This window comes from Squalius cephalus (genome assembly GCF_949319135.1).
Source record: "Squalius cephalus genome assembly, chromosome: 1".
NCBI lineage: Eukaryota > Metazoa > Chordata > Actinopteri > Cypriniformes > Leuciscidae > Squalius > Squalius cephalus.
This window is the reverse complement of record NC_137122.1, coordinates 30,466,699-30,491,032: the sequence shown is the minus strand read 5'-3', so window position 1 is coordinate 30,491,032 and position 24,334 is coordinate 30,466,699. Positions and strand designations below refer to the sequence as shown.

The window sequence follows — 24,334 nt, the reverse complement described above, 5'->3', positions numbered from 1 at the left end:
AAGTATCTGCTGTATAGCCCTCCTTCGCTCTGAACTTGAGAGAGAGGCTCTATAGCCCCTTTGCTCAATAGTTTCGTCACTTCGGCTCGAAGTAAATGTGCAACTTCTGTTTTTACCGTGGTCTCGACGCGCGCCGTATAACGGCGAGGGCGCCGGCGAAACTGCAGCGAATAGCCTCTTTCTATAATGTCTAGCACCCACTTCGAAACCCCGGGCAGCTTTGCCCATGCATCCGCATGAATAGCTAGGGGTTGAATACGAAGCTCGCTCCGTTCGCTCTGCGATAGAGATGCTTCGGTGCACTGCAACATAGTCGTCGCGCTCGTGACATTTGAGGGAGGGGGCGCACTGATAACAGTGGGCAGATTGCCTACGCTCGACTCCTCTACGGTGGTCAACCGAGAGGGGGAGGGCTGGGCGAGTCCCGTAGGAACTGTCATGTCTGTGTGTAGATGTGGGCGCGGGACGGCGGGCACATTCATTACACTGAAAGCATTTTTCGCTTGAGTGAAGCGAATGCCTGTTGGTTTCGTTTTTACAGAAACCGTGAGACATGCACAACATGGTGTATGTGGGCACTGGGTAGTGGGCACATTTACAACGTTTGAAGCGCAATCGATCTGGGTCGATTTTATGTGCGCGAGACCTGTGTGACAGGCTGTGCTTGTGTGTAGTGATGGGCACTGGACAGTGGGCATGTTTTCTACACATAAAACACCATCGGCCGTGGCCGGGACACCAGAAAATACGCTCTCTTGGGGATTTATCTGGGTAGCCGTAAAAACAGCTTTTGTGTGCAGGCAAGCGGGAGACAGAACCGGCTTGTTGACTGCATAAAACACTGGAACAGTCACATTTTCTGGAACTGAACGAGCGAATAGCTTTGGTGGAAGTCCGGCCGCAGCGGGACTTGAACACCGTCGTTTTCCTAGGCGTGCTAGGACGACTTCGGGGGCCTCGGGCTTTACCACAATCCTGGGCCGCGGGCCGCGCATGGTGGGGCGGCGGCCGGATGAGCGGGAGCGTGGTCTCGCGCTTCGGGCCTGGCGGCGCTGCGGAGCAACGGCAGTGGGCGGCGGCTGGGGCTGAGAGCTCTGTGCAGACGGTTTCGCACGGCCTGCAGCAGAACTGGAGCGCTTCGGCAGGAAGTGCTTCATAGCCTGAGATGCTTTCTGTACCTCAGCGAATCTCTCAGCGAAGTCCTTCACGGAGGATCCGAAGAGACCGGCGGGAGAAAGCGGGGCGTCGAGGAAGGCGGTGCGCTCTGAATCGGCCATGTCCGAGAGCGTCAGCCAGAGGTGTCTCTCAGTAACAATGAGAGAAGCCATCGTACGCCCAATAGCCTGAGCCACGGACTTAGTGGCACGGAGAGAGAGGTCCGTGGCGCTCCTTAAGTCCGGCACACAGATCGCTTCAGGTCTCTTCTCGTCCAGCCTTCGGAGGAGATCGGCCTGGAAGATCAGAAGTGTGGCCATGGTGTGCAGTGCTGACGCAGCCTGCCCGGCGGCGGAGAAAGCGCGGTGGAGCAGACTTGACGTTGTGCGGCAAGCTTTAGAGGGTAGGGCCAGGTTAGCGCGCCGTCCAGCGGAGGGCGGGCATAAGTGGGCCGCAATCGCCTCTTCGACCGGCGGCAGCGAATGATATCCTCAGTTTTTGGCATCGTCAACTGCAGAGAATGCCAGCGAAACAGAAGGACGCATTCTAGCTGAATGGGGAGCGTTCCAGGATTTAGCGACTTCTTCGTGTAACTCAGGAAGAAAGGGCGCTGGTCTGGACGCAGGCGAAGCGCGATCCCCAGGCAGAAAACAGCCATCCAGCCGGTTGTGAGCGGGTTGCTCGGGCGAAGACCACTCGAGGCCGAGGCTCGCCGCGGCCTGTGCGAGTACTCCCATGAGTTCCATCTCAATGGACGCTCTCTTGCCTGACGAAGTGCGGGCAGGGGGCGCGAGGTCCTCAGAGCTCGCCCAATCCTCACTGCCTGACGCCAGGATAGAACAGGAATCCTCCTCTCCCAGCAGGGCTTCCTCATCAGCGATATCAACGGAAGCGGCGGCGGACGGAGGCCGCTGTCCGTCGGGAAGAGAGGCTGACGAAGCCGGTGAAGCAGGCGGGCGAACCGGCGAGCTTTGGCGGCTGGGGGAAGGTTCCGGGACCCGCTGGGCACGGCGCTTTTTACGGAGCGACGCCGCGGTGAGCGGGGGAGCAGTCTCGGCGAAAGAGGCCAGGCGAGTCCGCAGAGTCGCCATGGGCAGTAGCTCGCAGTGAGGGCAGCCGCCGTCAGCGAGCGCGAGAGCTGCATGATCCTCACCCAGGCAGGAAACGCAGATAACATGGCGGTCCCCGTCGCTGAGTGTGGCTCTGCACGAGCCGCAGGAAGGCATCTTTAAAAAGACGCTGCTCTTTTAGAATGTGTGTCGCGTTAGCAACACACACACAAATAACACAGAGAATGAAAAGGAAGGCAAGGAAGGCGGCGCGGCCAGCAACTTCAGTGACTCGTCCCGCTGAAGATGCTCTCTCTCGACGGCGCGGCTTCTCTCCAGCTCCAGCGATGCGTGTGCTTCGCTTGAAGGATGAAAAATCAGATAATAGCTGCCTGCGAGCGATATTTATAGGCCTAGACCACGCCCGTTTCGGCGGGACATGCATGCTGCTGCAACGCGTTTTGCATTATTTCAAAATTAAGGATAATTTTTGGCTTCAATATCTCGTAAGAGAACGCTAAATAAACAGAGGTTTATAAGGACTTGTATAAGGATCACTGAATGCTAAAAGTAAGCAACCCCTTAAAGAAAACAGGCCATTAGCAGTGCATGTGATTGGCCAATTCATGAAAGTAATTTTACATTTATGAACAGGTGACTCAGGGTGGCTAATCCTCATAATTCATTTTAAAAATACATGGTGGGAGAGTTCTTATAAATGTAGTATTTATAAATGCAAGTAGAATAAACTGTGATATACATTTCATGCATGAATATATATATATATATATATATATATATATATATATATATATATATATATATATAAATTGCAACAAATGTGTTTAATAATACAGTAGTCAACATTTGAAGTGGATCAAAGTTCTAAATGAATTGCGAGCAATAGCCTACCCGTTCTTGTCTTAGGACAACTTTGATGAACTTTTTTGATCAACTTCAAATGTTGACTACTGTACATGTGTAATAAAAGTCCAACTGAGGAGGGGCCAACGAAGGCCAACGAGGAAGCTCCGGTGGAAGGAACCCTAAACTGATCCAAAAATTGTGTTGTGGATGAACACTTACAGTTAATGTCAGTCAGATGTTTCTGGGTTTTTTCTGTTCTATCCTGCAATTACCACAGGTGGGCGCTGTGTGCAATAAAACAGAAGCTTTTTTCAGGCCAAGGACCCCTTTAGTTTTAGTTTTAGTTTTAGATTTAATTTATTTATTTATTTATTTATTGTTTGTATGATGTAAAATTTCTGTGAGAGCATCAAATTATGAACCACAAATACCGTGAGCTATATCAGTGTCTCATCTACAGATTCCCTGGTTGTCTGGTTAGGGTAATACTATCATTTCAAGGATTCAGGTTATTTCTAGATTTCATTTTGTTTCTGAGTATGTTTTGCAGTCATCCATTAATACATAATGTTTGTGAGGTCAACCCAGTGAAATTTCCTCTCTAAATAGTTTATGGGTGGGGTTAGTTATTTTTTTGTTTCACTATTGTGTCGCTCGAGCTACAGCTTCAGTCACAGACTTGCACTCTGAGTTACAGTGATAAAGTTGCGTCTTCTTTACAGTATTTTCTGATCAGTTGTTTTTCAATATGCTTCAACATTTCTTTGGACTTGTTTATCTCTTGGCAATTTCACAGCTTTTGAGTTTCACAGGTTTGTATGTTGACTTAATTCTTTCTTTTATTCTTCCGATGCGTCTGGAATGAGATTAAATATGTTTTAAAGTTTAGCTTTTACTTTATTGTAGGCTAAATTAACAGAGTTGGCAGTGGTAAATTCATTTCTGTTCAGTTAACATGTTTGAGTTTGGACTAACCCTGCCAAATATTGCCTCGCTACTGCGTTAGTAAAGCTTTTTTGTTGCATATGACAATAGATGGACTTTTACAGAAACCCATTACATTTTTCACTAGCTATTAAGATGTCATGGTCCCAACTCTATAAAATACAAAACTCTAGAGGCCTATCGTGGGCCAGTGTTCAGTTTGCAGGTCTTAATGACTCTTAGAAAGTTATTTCTGTGTCTGCTTGTAATCCAATACTTTAGTGATGCTATTCTGTGCTGAATCTTCACCAGTTTTAAATCACATCCTTCTCAATGTGTTTAACAGGTTCACATGCTGATGAATGTCCAGTTCAGCTCAACCCACAGAGAGTTGTTGTGAGGTACGGCGGTTCTGTCTCAGTTAACTGCAGCACTTCTGTCACGCATAAAGGGTTGGGATGGGAAGCCAATGAGGGAGCAGTGCCCATGACCAAAGACAGTCTGATCACATGGAGAGTGCCAGAACTGAGAGAGTGGGACATAGAGCCATCCTGCTTCATGAACTATAATAAGACACAGTGTGTAGTGAATCTCCCAGTGACTATTTACAGTGAGTTTCTCTGTTATTGATATTGTTATATTTTCATTCTCAGAAATGTCTAATTTATGTACATTGATGACTGCAGATATCAGTGTGTAAATCTTCCTCCACAGAGACTCCAGACAGTGTGTCCATCAGCACTGTGAATCACAACGGACCAATGATGGAGGGAAACCAGTATGAGCTCCAGTGTGACGTTCTCAATGTGGCTCCTGTTCAGCATCTCACTGTCAACTGGTACAAAGGACAGACTCTGGTGAACCAAACCATCTTCACTGACACCATCAAGACTCCAGTCAGTAAAACATCTAAACTCCTTATCAGTCCAGACAGAGCTGATGATGGAGCTCAGTACTGGTGTGAAGCAAAGCTGGAACTGGGAGAAGAAGGACCTCAACCTCCTCCAACAGCCCCATCAGAACATCTCAATGTTGAAGTTTACTGTAGGTTTACTTATTGCTAAGCTTGCAAATTTGATTAAATTTAATTCAGTTTATACTTTCTCAAGGGTCTTCTAGCATGAAGGATGTGTAACTGTCATATTTCATCATATGCAGAGTTTTGTTTATTAACTGAGATAATTTGATAAATATTGTATATTATGAATTAACATAAATATGTTTCAGTTGTGAAAATATGTTCCTCTTTCCTCCTCAGATAAACCAAAACACTCCAGTTCAGCAGAGACCATCAGTAAAACCAAAGAGGTGACACTAAACTGTAAAGTGAAGGCAAAGCCGCCTCCTACGTACTCATGGCACTCAGAACATCTGAAAGAGACGATCAGCTCCTCAGTGCTCCGGTCCTCCACGCTCAGCTCAGGAAACTACACGTGTATCGCCACAAACTCTCAGGGAAGAGACAGCAAAGTGTTCATCATCACATCTACAGGTGGGTTATAAATGAAAAGAAAAATTAACTGCATATCCTCTGTCTGTTCGATAAAATGTATAATTTACAGTAATTATGTTTTGCTTATATTTGAATAGGATTTATAAATGTTCATTAAGACATTTTGTATTGAATTTCTTTTTATGTATTTAGCTTAGTCATTTTGCTCTCATTGAAAATGAGGAAGGAATCTGAGGGCACATTTGTGAAATATCTGATGACTTACTTGAGTCCTTTGTGCTGATATATGACAAAAACTCTTCCTGGATGTCGGGTCGGGAGTTTCTTCAGCAGCTCCAGCACTGCTCTTCTCTCTTCTGTAACTGTAGACAGGGATTGAGCTTTGAAAACGTGTGTGTGTTTCTGTTTGTACCATCATTCACACAGCTCTTCTTTCACAGGCATTCGTCCCACATTCTGGAGTGTTCTTATCTTCTCCCAGCTTCTGGTTGCATCGATAATTGTCACATAAGAGAGAAATAGCTGCAGAATTTTTATTATTATTTTTCAAAATGGGACTGTTGTTGACTTGTAGCGCTTCACTAATCATGCTTATGAAGTCAATGTAAATTAATGACTTGATGCATGATCAGGGAAACTGCTAATACACATCCATTTTATTCATAAATAAAATCCCTGCCTTTAAATGTTAGCATGAAATTAAACATCTGTCACTGAAAAGTAAATTTAATGTTTACTTGGATTTTTTTTTTTAAAGGGGGGGTGAAATGCTCATTTTCACTCAATCTCCTGTTAATCTTGAGTACCTATAGAGTAATATTGCATCCTTCATATCTCCAAAAAGTCTTTTGTTTTATTAAATTTTTAACAGAAAGATAGACTGTACCGAGTCTTTCCGGAAAAAAACGAGCGGCTGGGGGCGGGCCGTGTGGGAAGCTTAGCTGTGCTGCGCCAAGCTAGTGACAACACACAGAGACATTTGTTCAACAAACAGTTTTACTCACCGTCCGGTTCCAACGCACGACCGCGAACCTTTATCATTGTGACTGCTCGATCCTTAAGCATTAGACGATCTGCAAATCCGTCGATATGGGCTTTGTTTATAAAACAATCATCGTCGAAATGCAGGGAACAAACAGTCTAACAGTTACACAACTCCGTTTATGCTCAGGAAAACAAACTCCATCCACGGGTTCCTTAACGCTGGGTTCTTTGGGAATCTGTGCAGGGTTGTCTTGCCCTGGCAACCAAAAACACACTTCTTTGGTGACATTGACTTCCCAAAAGCCGGGCAGGGCGCTTTGATGGCGAACTGCTTTCACTCTCTTGCTCTAGTCTACGAGTGCGCGCGCGGCCGCGATCTTACCGGAGAAGTGCCCTTAGGACCCATATAAGGAAATTCCGCCCTATCTTACGTAAGACAGAGCCATACTCGAAAAAAACTTTCCGAAACTTGTGACAAACCGGAAGGAGTATTTTTGGAACAAAAATACTCCTTCAAATGTACAACTTAGTTTTTGAAACTTTGTCCATGTTTAGCATGGGAATCCAACTCTTTACCAGTGTAAAAAACTCAGTATGCATGAAATAGCATTTCACCCCCCCTTTAATTTAGTTTTTGAAATTATTGGACAAAATAAGTTACCACTTTGAAATCTCACCACATAAAAAAATATGGTAAATATTATTGCCTTAACCCAATGTTTTGTATGTTAATATATCATTTGTTTGCATTTTTGATACCATATATCTGTCAAAATACATGTGACACAAAACATTTAATAACTTTTTTTAAAGTAATATTAAGATTTTAGGTTTAAATGTATGTATATCATAGGTTCTTTAACTGTTCACTGTGAAGTTTAGAACTGTTTTCCTGTCAGTCTGTCATTTGTATTAATAAACAATATGTTACTTTTATATGTGTTGATGTCTAGTGTTTTTTTGTTTTGTTTTTCTCTTTCAAAAAACTACATGTTAAGGTGTTTTTCATTGAATGTTCTGTCACCTGAGTCTGTTTTAGTTTTGTGACAGATCCTTGAAACTCATGTATCGTCTTGTCTTTGCACGAGCGTGAAGATTCGAGTGCGCTTGAGCCATGCGTTCTCTTGTCCATGTGCTTTGTTTCATGTACGGAGCATGGTGTTCGGATCCCGGCACTCCTGTCTAGACTGGTTTTGGTTCTGTGTCGGGGTTTGTACATTCATGCTCCATGTTTGAGAGCACGACTTGAGTGTTCATTCACTCTTGTTTTGCACGTTTTTGTAGAGTGCCTGGTTTATGTTGTCATTTGCCGGGCGTTCTTGTGTTGTAATCAATCATTTTATCCCTTAAAATTCACTTTTGATCACTAAAATGTTATATTTAAACATGTCATGCCTTAAAATAGCTTGAATGTAACTCTACACCCTTGCCTCATTTGGTATACGCGGTTCTATGAATATTCAAATTAACCCCGCCTCCACTCACTCACACCAGCTCAAAGATCCACTCGTTGACCTGATTGGTTACAAGGTAGTTTGTGACGTCAGAAACACCAGTGATTTCAAGCCACGTTTTTGAGACTGTGTTTGGTCTGCTGCAGTTTTAGGCCCTGTTTACACGAGAACGTTCGCGGGTGAAAACGTAAAAATATTTTATCAGATGTGCCTTTCGTTTAGACGGCGACGGCGTTTTTGGGGCTTAAAAACGCAAAAAAGTGAAACCACCCTCCAGAGTGGAAATCTTAAAAACGCTCCACCGTCGCGTTCCCGTCTAAAGGGTAAAAACGCAGACAGTGAAGGTTGTACGCAGGCGCGCGGACTTGGCGTTGTTGTGTGGCAGTGCTTCACATTGCCACCTAGCCGCCTGGAGTGCATACTACATCGAATTTCACACACTTTTGCGTCACCCTATGCACGCAGATTCCCCCCCCCCCCCATAACGCTCGTCTAAACGCAGAATAAAAAGTGACAACGCAACGCCACTTTTGCGGTTTCTCTTCAGATCGTTTCCGTGTAAACATAGCCTTAAGGCGAAAATACTCAGCAATGGTGTTGACTTATGAATTTACACATGGTTTGTCTTAAAGCATAAAAACACCACATAGATATAAACAATATTAAAAGCTTGATTTTCACCACAGGGGGCTTTTAACACCACACTTCTTGTTATCTGATTATTGGTTTATTTGCCCCACCTGTCCTCATTACCTCCTAATTTGCTCTCCTACTTATTCTCCATGTTTTCTGTCCTGTGTCAGTTCATCGTCTTATGTAGCCTACTGTCCGTGTCCTGTCCAGTCCTGCTTTGTACAGATGTCGGTCTTGTTTTCTTTTTATTCCATTAATAAAAAAATAAAAACATCACTGAGTCCTTGCCTCATCCCTCAACCCCTACCCTGACAGAAAAAGGAGCCATCTAGAGACCATAATATCATATAGAGACTTTTTTACTGGCCACCCACAACCAACCATTTTTTGATGTTTGATGTGAACACTTTATGAACAAAAACGGATTACTAGTGGCTATGTGATTGTTATGAATCTTTCTAAATCACCATGGAGTCATTTCACACCCAAGGAAGTAACAATTACTTTAGAGAAACAAATTCTAAACCTTGTACTTTTTAAATGAAGACTTCTTTGTGTCTCTTTTGTGTAATGTAGGCTATAACACAGTGACCTGAGCGACTTCAGTCTGCCAAAACTTCCTGTGAGTGAGTGTTGGCATGGCAACCTGCCTGCAGTGAAGCATTTTAAGACAGCTAGTCGGAAATCAGTAGATTTTAAACCAACATAAATGCATAAACGGTGACATCTCTGTGAGGTATAGAAATAATGACAATTTACTGTTAGTAATCTTCAAATTGAATATAGTCTGTGGATGATGTATGTTGTGATCCACTGCAACAATAAACATGACTCAAAACTAGTTAGTGTAATTGGCTACTTTTAGTTGAAAGACTAAATCCAATTATAAAATTATAAACATTCTAATTTAAGGATTCGTTAATAATGAATCTCATTTCAGCCTTCAGTACACTACTCTCAGATGTGATAAATAAAGACTGACACTTTACAAGAAACATGGGGGAGAATGTGAAATATTAAAGTGTGAGCAGAGGGAGAGCTGATTCTAATGAGGCCCACTGCTTCAATTCCCCCTTCAGGCCTTTCAGGACAAGGGAAGGCTTTTGTTGGCTCTCACAGTTCACTGTTTTTAGTTGCCAAGCAAGACCGAGTCGGAATTCCTCTCGCCTCTGTGTCCGGAATATAGCAGATTTCAACCAATTTCATCAAAATGAAAAACAATCTCTTATGCTTTCTTGGTCTGTCCATTATCGGAATAGGTAAGATGTTGCGGTGTGCAAATGACGCTGGTTGTTTTATAGTATTTCAGGTTATGCTCAGAGTAAACAATTATGCAGTGTGTATCTGTTCAAGTAGCTAAATTCCTATGAAAACCTATAGAATTTTTCTGTGCCGTTTTTGGCGGTGTGTAAAGCTCACTCGAGAAATATTTTACATTACACTTTATAAACTGTGGTTTCTGAATGTAATGTGTTAGTAGAAAGATAATGAGTTATAGTTACATCTACATTCTTTTGGATAGCATTCTGGTTGGCTGCACAATAATTGATTTTTAATAATATGCAAGAAAATGATTAAATCGTCTCCATATATGGCATGTTGCATTCATCTGATGTGATTTTGATGATATTCTGATGCACACCTCCTTCAGTGTCAGGTGACAGTTGCTCCCTAGAGATCTCTCCCTCCAGAGTAGTGGTGAAATTTGGGGATGCGGTGTCGGCCAGCTGTGTGGCCTCTCGTCCGGTACGTGTGCTGGGATGGGAATCGGTCATTGCCGCATCACACACTCAGCGTGACCTCAGCGTTCAGTGGCGGGTGGACAGTTTGACTGACTGGATTGAGGAGCCAATCTGCTATGGTGTTTTTTTCACTGCACCCAGGCAGTGTGAGGAAAAACTTAACCTGGTTCTATACAGTAAGTACAGTATTTAAAAACACCTTCTGAAAAAAGATCAGATTTTTAAAGGGCTAATTAATCCAAAAAATTTAAATCATGAAAAATATGATGACATTTTTAAAGCACCATAAACACAGTGACATTTAAAAGCATTCTGAAATGTAAGTAATTGTTCCTTAATTACATTAAACCTAGCATATGCAACCTCATTGGATAAACATGCCTGTACAGTATTGCAAAACTCCAAAAACATAACTACAATCTGCTGCCGTTTACAGCTGAAATTAACATTGTAATGCTGAGCAGACTCAGAAAGGGGAGAGCTGGATCCAAATACAGTGTTAATTATTTACAAAAAATAAGGCACAGGCTCAAACTATTAGTGAAACACAGAACATCAGGAGCAGAACTGAAATCTCAGAGCAACGAAGAACAAAACTGAGTACAACAACAAAACAGCCAACACTGGACAAGACGTGCTAAAGAACACGGAAAACACTTAATACACGAGATAATGAGAGACTGACAAGGAACAGGTGAAGGTGATGAGTAGTCATGGAAAATAACTAGGGTTGCAATGGTGGCAAACAAGGGTACAAAGCAAACAGGGAACTAAACACATGAACACAGAAACAAACAGAAAACACATCAGCTTAAAAGTCCTAACAAAAAAAACGGGGAAACGAGGCAGGAATGTAACAAACAGAAAACAACAACAACCGTTTCACAAAATATTATTTTGGGCCAGATTACGTAAGGAATAATTGACGATGGGCCTTTGAATGAAAAATAATGTACACCCGAGGTGGTAATGAGGCCACAATGCGAAGCAGCAATAATTCAATGGCCAATTCTGCTTATACCTCACCTCAAATCAATGTTCAGATGATGTATTTCAAGATATTTGTCCTTGTGTGTACGACTAATTTCTTACACATCTAATCAAGCCTCCATTGCCAATTTCAAAACATCATTTTAGAGCTATGAGGGCCATTCCACCGAATGGGTGACATTTGCTTGTTGTAACTCTTCAAAATTAAACATACATTTTTTCTCTTTTTTCAACACTGAATCTAATACTACACATATTTAGCTATTCAAAATGTGTATTGGTCAATCTCAGGCAACTTTCTAATTTTTTTTTACAAGGTCTCTAAGCAGAAGATGGACGCATGTTTTCTCAGTCCTGTTAATGAAACTCATGTGCCATTTAAAAGCATGTCAATTAATTCCTTTGTTTTCCCCACAAGAAAGTGTTTATTTTAAAGAAATTGTTGGTTATATGTTCAAATAATTGATATTTGTGACAAAAAAATAACCCCTATATATTAAGGTAAAGTGTATTTTAATAAAAAACACAAAGCCATTTTTTTTTCATTTTAAAGAAGACTGAAGCCTCAAGTTTATAATTTTTTTTTATAATTTAATTTATTAAACAATTGTATAAATGATGGACCAAACAAAACTGATAAAAACAGTGATTTAACTTCATTTTTTAGAAAAAAAAAATGTAACAGCAACAAACACTTGGTAACAGGAATTAACTATTTCATAACAGGAATGAGGAACAGGAAACAGGAATGAGTGTGTGCATGTGTGTGCATGAGAGAGAGTGTACATGACTGTGTGTGCATAAGATTTCTGTGTTGAAGTGATGTACTATGTGCTAGTAGTACTTCACAGCGAAGGAGGTGGAAAGAGGAAGAAGGAGAGAGAGAGAAGAAGAGAGAAGGAGGGAGAAAGAGGGAAGTTAAGACAAAAAAGTGAGAAAAGATAGGGTTGCGGGTGTGTTTCACTCTTTCCATTGCAGCGAGTGGAAAGTGGAAACACTGTAGGTGGGTGTTTCTGGCACCTGCATAGTGTGGGTTTTCTCTATCCTCTACAAAAGATAAGAAAGACAAAGACAAAACGTTTAAGTCACTTCGTGGTGGACTGGCTTCCTGGAAGTATGGTGTTCACATTGTAAAACTAATGCTAATGTCTACAATATAAGTAATTGCAACCTTAAAACTCATAATTCAGGTGAATAGTTTTATATCAACTAATATTTACAGTATTAAATCAACAAAACAGAAGACTCTCTCCTGTTACTTTAACTCACTCCTGTTATTTTTCATATAAGTAACAGGACTGAAAGTAACAGGATTGAGTTTTTAAGCAAAAAGTTATCAAATACATGGCATATGGCCACATCATGCATGAGGACACTGAGAAAAATCTAGTGATTTAACAAAAGTTAATATTTTTAAAATAAACAAATAAATTCTAAGAAATAATTTAGGTTTTAGGACAGTATGTTGAGATCTACCTTCTCAGTCATAGTTACAATTTCATCAAATATACAGAAATTGAAATGAGAGGACTTACTTATGGCCTTCCCATTGCCTTCAGAAGATCCAGATGATGCAACTTCCTGTTGAAAATGTGTCAGCAAGTTTTTCAGAGGGGGGGATGTGTTAGGGTAACAGGACTGAGTGAAAACCCGGGGACACGACTAAAATGTGTATTTTATCTAAAATATTAGATTAAATATTTTTTCTCATGAAAAAAAAAAACTTTTTAAAGCACAGATTGGATATAAAGTCACACAACAATCTTTCATCAATCTTTCCTTAGCACCACCCACCATTCATTTCTGATCTGCCTTGAAACATACATCCACCAACGCACCACTCACTACGCATTTCACACAGTGTTGCGAAACATGCAAAAAACAACGTAATATCATTTTGCAGAAATGTTGCTACAGGCCAGTTTTCCAATGAGCCTGTGTGGTAGCATTTTTAACATGAGCAGAACTGAGATTTCGAGAGCTCTGGTGGAGAAAAAGATTATCAGTCAATAATGAGGGTGAGTAAATTATGACACAGTTTTCATTTTGGAGTGAACTATTCATTTACTTTTGGTTCTAAGTGGTTTTTAACATGATTACAGTGGTCAGCCTGCAAGCATAACAGCTCGTGCAAGAAACAGACCAGTATCCAAAACAAGACTTGAAATTAAACTGGTCTTAATTAATATCCTTGTTTGAATATCCTCATTCAATATAATTGATTAAATTGCCAATTGTCTTCACACAGAGAAACCAGACAGCGTGTCCATAAGTTTAGTGAATCACAGCAGTCCAGTGGTGGTGGGAAGAGAGTACCAGCTACAGTGTGAGGTGCAGAACGTCGCACCTGTTCAGTACCTTGTTTTAAGATGGTACAGAGGACAAACCGAGGTTTACAACCACTCGTTCTCCGAGTTATCCCCTGCGACGCCAGTCCAGGTGTCCTCCACCTTGCTGATTGTCCCAAACAGAGCTGACGATGGGGCTCAGTACAGGTGTGAAGCAGAGCTGGAACTGGGAGCAGAAGGCCCTCGACCTCCTCCAACAGTTCAGTCTGAAGTTCTCAACATTGCTGTTCAATGTAAGTGAATAAAGGCGCCAACACCCAATAGTTCAAACTTTTTATTTTATTTCAATGTGAATAGCTATCAATGTGAACATGCTTTTTTGAATGCATGCTACATTTTTTTCTTTTTTTTCTTTTTTTTTATATCAGACCCGCCTGACTTCCGCAGTCCAGAGGAAGAGATAATGGAAATTAGTGAAGATAGTGAAATGGTACTGGATTGTACTGCGGAGGGTAACCCGCCTCCTGTGTATATCTGGACTACCTCAAACCTTCAGGAAAAGGCTGATAACCAGCCTGTTTTGACAGCTGCATCTTTGGGCCCAGGGGTGTACACATGCACTGCATCTAATATCCTGGGGAAAAAGAGCAAACAGTTTGTCATCAAACACAAATCCAAAGGTGAGAGCAATCAAACCACATTGGAAACATAAATGATGACCTTTTCCCCCCCCTAAGGCAACATGATGCATTGAGTTATTTACGTTTTACATACAGTTAAAATGAAGTGAACCCTAAAATATTTGCCTCTGAGTCTGAGAAGAAAGCATCTTGCACAGCAAATATATACGCAGGAGCTTTACACAGATGAACACTGATCTTAACAGTGGAAATAAACAAACATGCAGCAATGCATGCTGGTCTAAATAAGGTGCAAATACTGCCCTAAGCTTCTTGAATACAATTTTTTTTAACATTTTTTTGCTCTGACAGTGTAGCATCACAGTACCATTCACCGAGTTAACCCCCTGATCGTACTAACAGATAGCCTACTCCTAATACAACATTCCACACATTTTTGTTTTGATAGCACACCACCCTTGTGTAAAAAGAGTACTTATTATATGAATCATTTAATTTAATGTGCAAACTGAATGTTTGTGGACACATAAATGAACATGTATTATAGTTTAAATGTCAGCTGAACTTTAGAGTGCTTTTTTTTGACCCACTTAAAAACTAAAGTATATCTTTATACGTAATACCATAAGCTATTGTCAATTTTATATGCTTAAAGTGCACTGCTGAAAGTACTGACAAGCATTTATGGTAAGTCACACAAGTTTAAACTTATTTTAAACTTTTAGTTTAAACTTATTATTTAAGTGAGTAAATATTAATTTTCATTGCATGAACTGTTCTTTAACTTTGTAAAGCCTGATGTACACTATATTGCCAAAAGTATTGGGACAATACCTCCAAATCATTGAATTCAGGTGTTCCAATCACTTCCATGGCCACAGTTTTATAAAAGCAAGCACTTAGGCATTCTTCAAACATTTGTGAAAGAATGGGTCACTCTCAGGAGCTCAGTGAATTCAAGTGTGGGACTGTGATACTTCTGCAATAAGTCTTTTCGTGAAATTTTCTCAGTACTAAATATTCCACGGTCAACTGTTAGTGGTATTATAACTAAGTGGAAGCAATTGGGAACAACAGCAACTCAGTCACGAAGTGGGAGGCCACGTAAAATTGCAGTGCTGTCAATAGAGAGTCAATAGCTACAGACCTCCAAACTACGTGACTGCGCACCAGTGCACAAAGCAAGGTCCATGAAGACATGAATGAGCGGGCTTGGTGTGGAGGAACTTGACTGGTGTGCACAGAGTCCTAACCTCAAAAACAACAACATGTCAATCCAGTAAAACCTAAGTTGCTTTAGTCCAGTAGATCTAACAGTTCGGAATTATATTTTAATGTACTTTGCTAAAAAGGTATAAACAATCAGACCACAAGGCATGTAGTGGCATTGTGTGCAACAGGTTTTTCAGCAAAGTTTTTATCACTTAGAGGCTGTAGAAATGTGCATATCAAATATGATACAGTAGGCTTTATAGGGTAATGCAATTTTTTTGTATCGCATGCACGTATGATAGCAGTGAGAAAAGTTCTGTGCTGACGTGAGATCTGTTAAATTGAAACCGCAACAGGAAGCAAAGCAAGAACAGGAATTCCTGTCATTACAAAGCCTCTCTCTGTTGCAAGAGAAAAAGTCATGATCACTTTTTATTGCATTGCTAGATTATCAGTCCTGGATGACCTTTAACATAATTCACAAGTTTACATAGATGTGCATTTCATGCCATGCCTGTGATCAGTGGTGGTAACTTAAAGGTGCTGTATGTAAGCAGGTGTTGTGCCAAATTATGAACCCCCTCCCCCCCATAAAAAAAAAAACGTAAAAAAACCCCAGTAAATGTGGTGCTTTCTGATGATTAAATCATGACATAAAATGAATAAATCCAAGGAAATTGCGGCGAACTTGAAAATTGAGTGTTAACGCATTATATTAAGTCAAGTCAAGTCAAGTATATTTGTATAGCGCCTTTCACAATACAGATTGTATCAAAGCAGCTTCACAGTATTAAATTAAAATAATACAACAAGGTTTGTTTCTAGTGGAATTTATTGATTGATAAAATAAATTTAAATATCCCCAAAATATCCCCAACTGAGCAAGCCAAAGGCAACAGTTGGGGATTACAATTGGGGATTACAATTGTATGACACAACATTGTATAGGCTACAAAAACTATCCGCTAACAGCAGCAAAAAACGTTTAGTTGTGTACTAATGTACCATTCACGACTCTTGCGTTGCTCTCCAACATTTTGAAAAGGTCAAAGGTTATCTCATCTCGGCAACTCGTGCATCAAAATATTCTACGAGCTGCCCAGTGGAAAATACCACATGAGGGGGTGTTCATGTGCATTTTCCACGTCGGTATTTACCATAATTACCATAGCACGTGAAGGCTCCATAAGTATAGGTTTAGGATTAGTTGTGGGGGTGGGGTTAAGATTAGGCAATCAGGTACTGACTTCAACGAGGGGGGTAATAATTTGGCAGGGGGTCGAAACACCGGACCTGTCCTCACCGTATTTTTTACAGTCTATGGTCCTCACCTTCCATTGTCAATTGCGCTCGTTCCTGTTGCGTGTCCTCAATCTGGCAACCCAACCCGTGTGAGCGTCGATTGCTCGAGTGTAAGCAGGATGCAATATTAACCAACTGCAGAACCGCAGAACCATATGTCATAGCAGTGTGAGGATGACAGCGCAACAGTCTGATGCCGGAAGTGGGCGGGGTAAAAGCATCTAAGGGGTGTAGATGGGTAGGTTTAGGGGTGGGTTTTACATACTGTAAATGAGTATTCAAATGTTTGTTTCTGTATCTCTAAATGTTCAGGAGCATTTTTCTTCTGCTAACCTGTCATTCACCATTGTTGTGTGTGTGTTTCACAGGTGTTTAAGCCCAGAGACCTTGAGAAAGAACCGAAGACATCTAGATGGTGCGCTCAGGACTTTCTGAACGTGGCAGATCAAAATCTAGCTCTAGCTCTGTTACATTTTAGATCTACTGTAAATGTTACCTTTTAGGGGACTCTCATTTCAGGGGTTATGATTTGTTAAATATGAGAGTCAAACCTATATACATACAGCATGTGTAAAATCTTTACTAGTTAGCATTATTAATATTTTGTGTAAGGTAATTTTAACAGAGCATTTGTATGTTCCATGACACATTGTGGCTCTGACATTTTAATGTTTTTGCAGATATTTACTCACCCAATAATAATAAATAAAAATAAACTGTGAATACAATACTAAACAGTGCATTTCATTACATTCAGCACAAGTATGTTTCATTGAATGCTCTTTAACACCCTATAGCCTGCATGTTTTGTTTTTTTTGTTAATAAAATTGGCTCATTGAACTTGTATCTATGTATAGTTGATATTTAGACTTTTTCTTAGAAATTACTCCTTTCAAAGTCACATATGAAACCTTAGATTAAAAATTTGAGGGGGAAAATCTAAGGAAACTTGATTTTACATTATTATTATTATATATAAGAAAATTTTACATTATTTTGAATATATAATCGAATATCTTTCATTATGATGTTATTAATTACTCATTACCCTCATGTTGTTCCGGAGCACAAATGAAGATCTTTTTTTGATGAAATCTGAGAGATTTCTGTTCCTCTGTTGACAGTCTTCACAACTACTACTTTCAAGCCCCTGAAAGAGAGTAAAGACATAATTGAAGTAATCCATGTGACTCCTTTTTTGATTTTATGAACCGACACAGGTGTGTTTCCGCAAAAAAACATAATTTACTACTTTAATTACAAAATATTAATCTCCTTCGCACATTCATGCAAAGACGTCTGCTCTCGCGTCAACACAACACACATGCGTCATGCTCTCGTGAACAAGCGATGGAGATTTTGTAAATAAAGTGGTAGATTATGTTTTTTTGCGCAAACAAAGGACTCATAAAACTGAGGTTAAAGCACTGGAGTCACATGGATTACTGTAATGCTGTCTTTCCTATCTTTCTGGGGCTTGAAAGTGGTAGTTGAGGCTGACAATGGAGGGACAGAAAGCTCTCAGATGTCATCAAAAAGATCTTCATTTGTGTTCCGAAGATGAAAAAAAGTCTTACGGGTTTGGAACGACATGATGATGAGTAATTAATGACAGAATTGTCATTTTTGGGTGAACTAACCTTTTAAGGATCAGGTGCTTGATATTGTTAGTCTCATTTCATGTTCATATAGCTCTTAGCTAATCATCTTGGACAGTTGCGACATGGAGATGGTAGTTCTAGTTGTGTAAACATGGTGTTTGCATCAGCCATGTGAAATCATCCACCACATGGGAATGGGGTAAGTTGAGCCAACCCTATAATCAATGGAACTGCATGATTATTAAAAACAAATACATGTGATTAAATTTGTAAAAACTGCCAGCATATTAAATAATATCAGTGTCATAACATGTCCCGTGGAGATCAAGGGGAGGTGGTAGATAGGCTCAGGACTCAGATATCATCCAAAGAAGATTTTTATTAAATACCAGTGAAGAAGTAGGGGTGAATATATTCACAGTGATGTGTCAAAGAAAAAAATTACAAAATTAAACCAAAATAAATATACACTTGACTCAGTGCAAACTTTGATGTATCAACAAACAAAGGAAAACAAACCGCTACAGGCAGCAAAATCTTCATGAATACATTCAGCAATGTGACCCCATCTTTACCCTCCCAAGGTTCAGTTTAGACTGTATTATATAGCCTAAGGCAGGCTCGTTACACTCAAGACCTTACCAACTGCAGGGGCATCAATACCAAAAACCTTTGTAGCCTAAACATATGACCATTTAACCATTTAACATCCAAAAATAATTAAAATAAACTCATTCAGCAACTTAAACTAAATGTAAACACCATAAGACATTTCTCCATGCCTACATTACCAAAGGTTAAGTTCCCTTCTCTATTAATAGAAATGGTTTAACCCGACACAAGAAAAAGGGAAGCTGTGGTTACTAGTGATGGCAAAACGAGGCTTCCTGAACCACTGAGATGACGCAGCCCATTGCTTCAGCCAAAGGTTCATTACTCGAAGCTTCATTCAGCATTGCTCACTAGTGACACCTAGCTACTGTGCAAAGAAATAGCAGACAAATTCATTCATTCTGAACCAGTGCCCCCCCCCCCCCCCCCCATTTTATAAAAAATATCGTTTTTATAAAATATTTTTATAAATAATAATATTTATTTATTTATTTTGTACTCACTGTTAATGTCTGTAACCTTTCATTTGCAATAATAAATAGACATATTTCTATTATTTTTAGCAGACATTTGTCCATTACCTGTGTATAATATAAAATATGTATCTTTCTCTGGCTGAATTTACTTGTGCAGAGTCACACACACAGTTAATTAATTATTCATAAATTGTTTGGATAGTGACAGTATGAACAACAATAGTGACACTGTGTTGAGTGCAGTGCTTATGGTGGAGGGAGTGTAATAAAGTAAACTGCAACAGAATAGTCTGGAAGGAAGGATTACAATAGATTTTTATTGAGAAACAGAATTATTTCAAGTGTGTTGGGGTTTAGACAATTCCTCTCCTCGGACAAAATCTCTCTAGCCTAGGAAAAGATCCTTTCACAAGGAACAGAGGATGCAGGGGAACATAAAAATGCCAGTGCTGGCTGGTATAAATGAGGACACTGATGCTTCTGTTGAGCCCAGACAGGGGAGGGTTTCCTCTTTCTTGATGGCTCCATTACCAGGAAAAAGGAAGAGGTCACAAAAAGCAAACAAATCCAAAAGGGTAATCCAAATCAAAAAGCAATCCAGTCCAGATCCAAAAATCCAGAGCAATCCAAATAATCTTATCTAATTAATATAACAAGACTAGGCCTATAATATAGGCCTACTATAATTAATAATAACAATATACTATAACTATTCTAACCTGATAACGTAATAATATTACGGAGCCCCTATGTGGTGGAAATTTTTTTAGGATGGGAGAATTTTTTTTTTTTTTCAAATCTTTTGCGTTCCCTCGCAAAACTTTTGCGTTCCCCCGAGAAACTTTGCGTTCCCACGCAAAACTTTTGCGTTCCCTCGCAAAGATATTTGCGTTCCCACGCAAAGTTTTGCGTTCCCTCGCAAAGATATTTGCGTTCCCACGCAAAACCTGTTTTGAGCTCGGACAGATCACTTCCTGTTTAATGTCCCGCTGGCAGTGTTTCAGAGCTCCGTACGTTAATGGAGCGTTTAGTGTTTGAACTTGGACTCTGATATAAAGATGCGGTCAGTGCTTAACTCAAGGAGTTCAGTGAAGCTGGCAATATTCACATAGGCTATTCGAACGTCCATATTCTTGAGCTAAACGTTGTTAAAGCACAAACGACACCTAATCACAGTAACCTAGACAACGAGCTACAACCAAATTATCATCAAAACAAGCTTTTATAATAGGCTAAATGGATATGAGCAGGCGGCTGAGAGACAAGTTCAAAGGGACCGTCTGCAAAGTGCAATATAACCCAAAAACGACTACAGCATCAACTCATTGTCAAAAATAGTCATTGACTTCAATGTTACAAACTGTAGTGCCACCCAATTCAGTTTACATATCAATGGTGACCCACTGGTCATACTACACTGCTTTTGCACATTTTATATTATGAAAAATATTCAATAACTTCACTGTAACACACCAAATTTAGTTCACACATCACCACTCTAATGTTGGTTATAGGCCTACAACACTTAGTTTGGGAAGTAGCCTATAATTGCACATAAAAAATAAGTAGGCCTGTTCTTTACACAAATTATATTGGTACTGTACGCAGCTTTTGCATTATATTTGCTTACTGAATTTGATGGCATCACTGTATAACAGTGTGAAGTTATTTATAATATATTTTCTAAAAAGGGTGAAGTTATTGATTTTATTTCATAATAAATAATTATAAAAATTATGTATTTTTTTAAAATCAAACTATGTAGTATAACCAGCAGGAGAGCAGTGATGTGTGAACTGAATTTGGTGACAGTAGGCTACAGTGTGATCACAGTGAAGCTATTGAATATGTTCAATAATATAAAATGTGCAGAAGGGTTGGGGATTTGCACTTTACAGATGGCCCCTTATTTGGACTTGCCTCACATTCGTCTGGTTAGAGACAAATTAATATTATAAAGCTCGTTTTGATGAGAATTGGGTTGTAGCTCGTTGTCTATACTGTGATTGTAAATAGCCTAGGTGTCGTTTGTGCTTTAACAACGTTTAGCTCAAGAATAGGGACGTTCGAATAGCCTATGTGAATATTGCCAGCTTCACTGAACTCCTTGAATTAAGCGCTGACGCATTTCTTTATATTTGAGTCCAAGTTCAAACACTATGAAACGCTCCATTAACGTACGGAGCTCTGAAACACTGCCAGCGGGACATTAAACAGGAAGTGATCTGTCCGAGCTCAAAACAGGTTTTGCGTGGGAACGCAAATATCTTTGCGAGGGAACGCAAAAAACTTTGCGTGGGAACGCAAATATCTTTGCGAGGGAACGCAAAAGTTTTGCGTGGGAACGCAAATAACTTTGCGAGGGAACGCAAAAGTTTTGCGAGGGAACGCAAAGTTTCTCGGGGGAACGCAAAAGTTTTGCGAGGGAACGCAAAAGATTTGAAAAAAAAAAATCTCCCAACCTAAAAAAATTTCCACCACCACGTCCCTTTAGGGGCTCCGTATAATATACAGCCCTAACACATATATGACACAATAACGACAATGACAATGATAGTTATAACTCTCTGACACTACTACCACTGCTTCTACTACTCCTGACAACACCCACAAGGTGGCGCGAGTTTCGAACCCCTTTTATCCGGAAGCGACACTCGGACCGAACCGATGACGTATCCACACAAACCGAGGCCTCGTTTGTCATTAGTCACGTGATTTTCACGTTAAAGGAACACTCCACCGTTTTTTGAAATGGGGCTTATTCACCTTCTTTCCTACATTTAGATAGGTGGGCAAATGCATTTTTGTCTCAGTGCATGCATTGTTTTAGTTTGACAGGGTCGGCGCTAGCTTAGCTTAGCATAATGAATGGAATCCTTTGTTGCCAGCTAGCATTTCCTGAGTAAAAGTGATATAAAAAATAAAAAAAAACTCACCTAATTACTTCTTGTGGCCTGCGTATTCACAACGAGTACAAATAGCGATGCAGATTAACACTAGGCGATTTCCTAGGCAGATATTGACTTATATATTAAGGACTATATTAGGGGGAAGCACAGGCGAAGCACTGCTACTTGGGCGTGATATCTCTGCGCCCAAGTAGCAGTGCTTCGCCTGTGCTTCCCCCTAATATAGTCCCAAGTCAATATCTGCCTAGGAAATCGCATAGTGCTAATCTGCATCGCTATTTGTACCTGTTGTGTATACGCAGGCCACAAGAAGTAATTAGGTGAGTTTTTTTTATTTTTTTATATCACTTTTACTCAGGACATGCTAGCTGGCAACAAAGGATTCCATTCATTAAGCTAAGCTAAGCTAGCGCCGACCCTGTCAAACTAAAACAATGCATGCACTGAGACAAAAATGCATTTGCCCACCTATCTAAATGTAGGAGAGAAGGTGAATAAGCCCTATTTCAAAAAACGGTGGAGTGTTCCTTTAACAACACAAGCCTCGAATCACGGCTTCATCTGGCACGCCCACTTTTTCTCGACACAAGCTCCGACGCCTCAGTTCAAATGTCACATCACTAGCTGTGGTCCCGCCCCCTCCTTTGAGGAGTCACAGGAACAGGAAATGGTGAGTAGACAGCATGTGGGGTCACTGTTTGCAATGTGGGGATAAATACAGTTTTGAAATAATAAATAACAAAAATGCATAACTACAACTTGTCTCTGTGTGGTTAATGAGAACAAACAAAGGAAAACTATAGTAGACATAACATGTTATGATGACCGCTGATATGTGCACCTATAGATCAACAGCATGTCTTAAACTTATTATAAATGAATGTTATAGAATAATGAACCTAAGGGACTGCACCATAGTCAAAAGAAACACAAAACCATAAATAACAAATATAAAGAAACATAAGTCCATAAACAGTTTGTAAAGACTTAGGCAGTGATGACGTCATCTTAGCACCCGTCATCACATGATTTAGCATAGATAAACTGGGCAAATTTAGACACTGATTCAAACACCTTCTATTTTCAATTTACAATTTAATACAATATAAAACTGTACACTCTGACTCTTCATTAAAAAAAATTGGTGGTTTTATTATGGACTGTCTTGATTGAGAAATGATCGAAGTCTACAAGACTAAAGTACGGTGGATGAAGTGGATCAAAACCTTTCATCAAAGTTATACATGAATTTTGAACAATACCCGTTTGTTGTCTTTGGGCAACTCTGATGAACTTTTTTGATCCACTTCAAATGCTGAATACTGTATTTAGAAGAATATGAGGAAGTAGCTACCGGCAGAGAGAAGCATTGTGCTTTCAAGGAAAAGGGTGGAGGGAAGCTCTAACTGGGAGATGATTTGCAGAGATTGTTTTGACTCTTGTGGTTAACTTATAAAGACTATTTACACACGTTCACCTCAAGCATGAACTTTGAAGCAGCTGTGTTTTCAAAGCATATAACAAGACAAGTATAATTTCTCAGGGAATATTTGTGATATGTGTAAAATAGTAGGAATATTTTATGGGTGGTCAAAATTAACTTTGACCTCATGTTTATTGTTTTCGAATTGTTGAAGTGTGTATCATCCCACCACCAGCTTACTTTGAGTGAGTGTTTGTTTGTCGAATTGCTCCCTCTAGTGGGGGGTTTCAGCATCCTTTTATTAAAGTATAATGTAGGCAATTGATTACGGTAAAAATAAGCCTTTTTCTTTCTTTTTTTTGTAAAAAGAAGCCTTGTGTTTTAAAGAAAGAAGGAAAAATGTAGAAGAATCATTACATGTGAAACATGTGAAACTTTACATTAATAAATATGATTTAAATAAATAAGAAATGTATTTTAATAATAAAATAAAAAATAATATAGTGACTTAACATATAAGAAGAATAAAGAATAAATTATCAATTGCCTTTAATACATTAAAATATCATGTTAATTCACATTTATTAGAACTATTGTTGCCATTTTTTATTTTAAGCT

The 24,334-nt window shown here is 39.9% G+C and overlaps 2 protein-coding genes across 3 annotated transcripts; both read left to right on the top strand.

Annotated features, from left to right (window-relative positions):
• The first annotated feature begins 3,527 nt into the window (after positions 1–3,527).
• Positions 3,528–8,847, top strand: LOC307167972 (intercellular adhesion molecule 1-like). 2 transcript variants are annotated; one of them, XR_013822881.1, is made up of 6 exons: positions 3,735–3,883; positions 4,342–4,605; positions 4,710–5,039; positions 5,254–5,487; positions 5,889–6,135; positions 7,064–8,839. XR_013822881.1 is itself a non-coding variant. In XM_079887362.1 (5 exons), exons 1-5 carry the CDS (start codon positions 3,820–3,822, stop codon positions 5,957–5,959), a joined length of 963 nt encoding a protein of 320 aa, XP_079743488.1. In that variant the 5' UTR covers positions 3,528–3,819; the 3' UTR covers positions 5,960–8,847. The 2 variants fall into 2 exon arrangements, 1 of the variants encoding a protein (XP_079743488.1); XM_079887362.1 differs by having other exon boundaries at positions 3,528–3,883; positions 5,889–8,847.
• Positions 8,848–9,635: 788 nt separating this feature from the next.
• On the top strand, positions 9,636–17,540 carry LOC307170742 (vascular cell adhesion protein 1). Its single transcript, XM_079891982.1, has 5 exons — positions 9,636–9,778; positions 10,171–10,437; positions 13,500–13,832; positions 13,968–14,219; positions 17,063–17,540. Exons 1-5 carry the CDS (start codon positions 9,730–9,732, stop codon positions 17,068–17,070), a joined length of 909 nt encoding a protein of 302 aa, XP_079748108.1. The 5' UTR covers positions 9,636–9,729; the 3' UTR covers positions 17,071–17,540.
• The last annotated feature ends 6,794 nt before the right edge of the window (positions 17,541–24,334 follow it).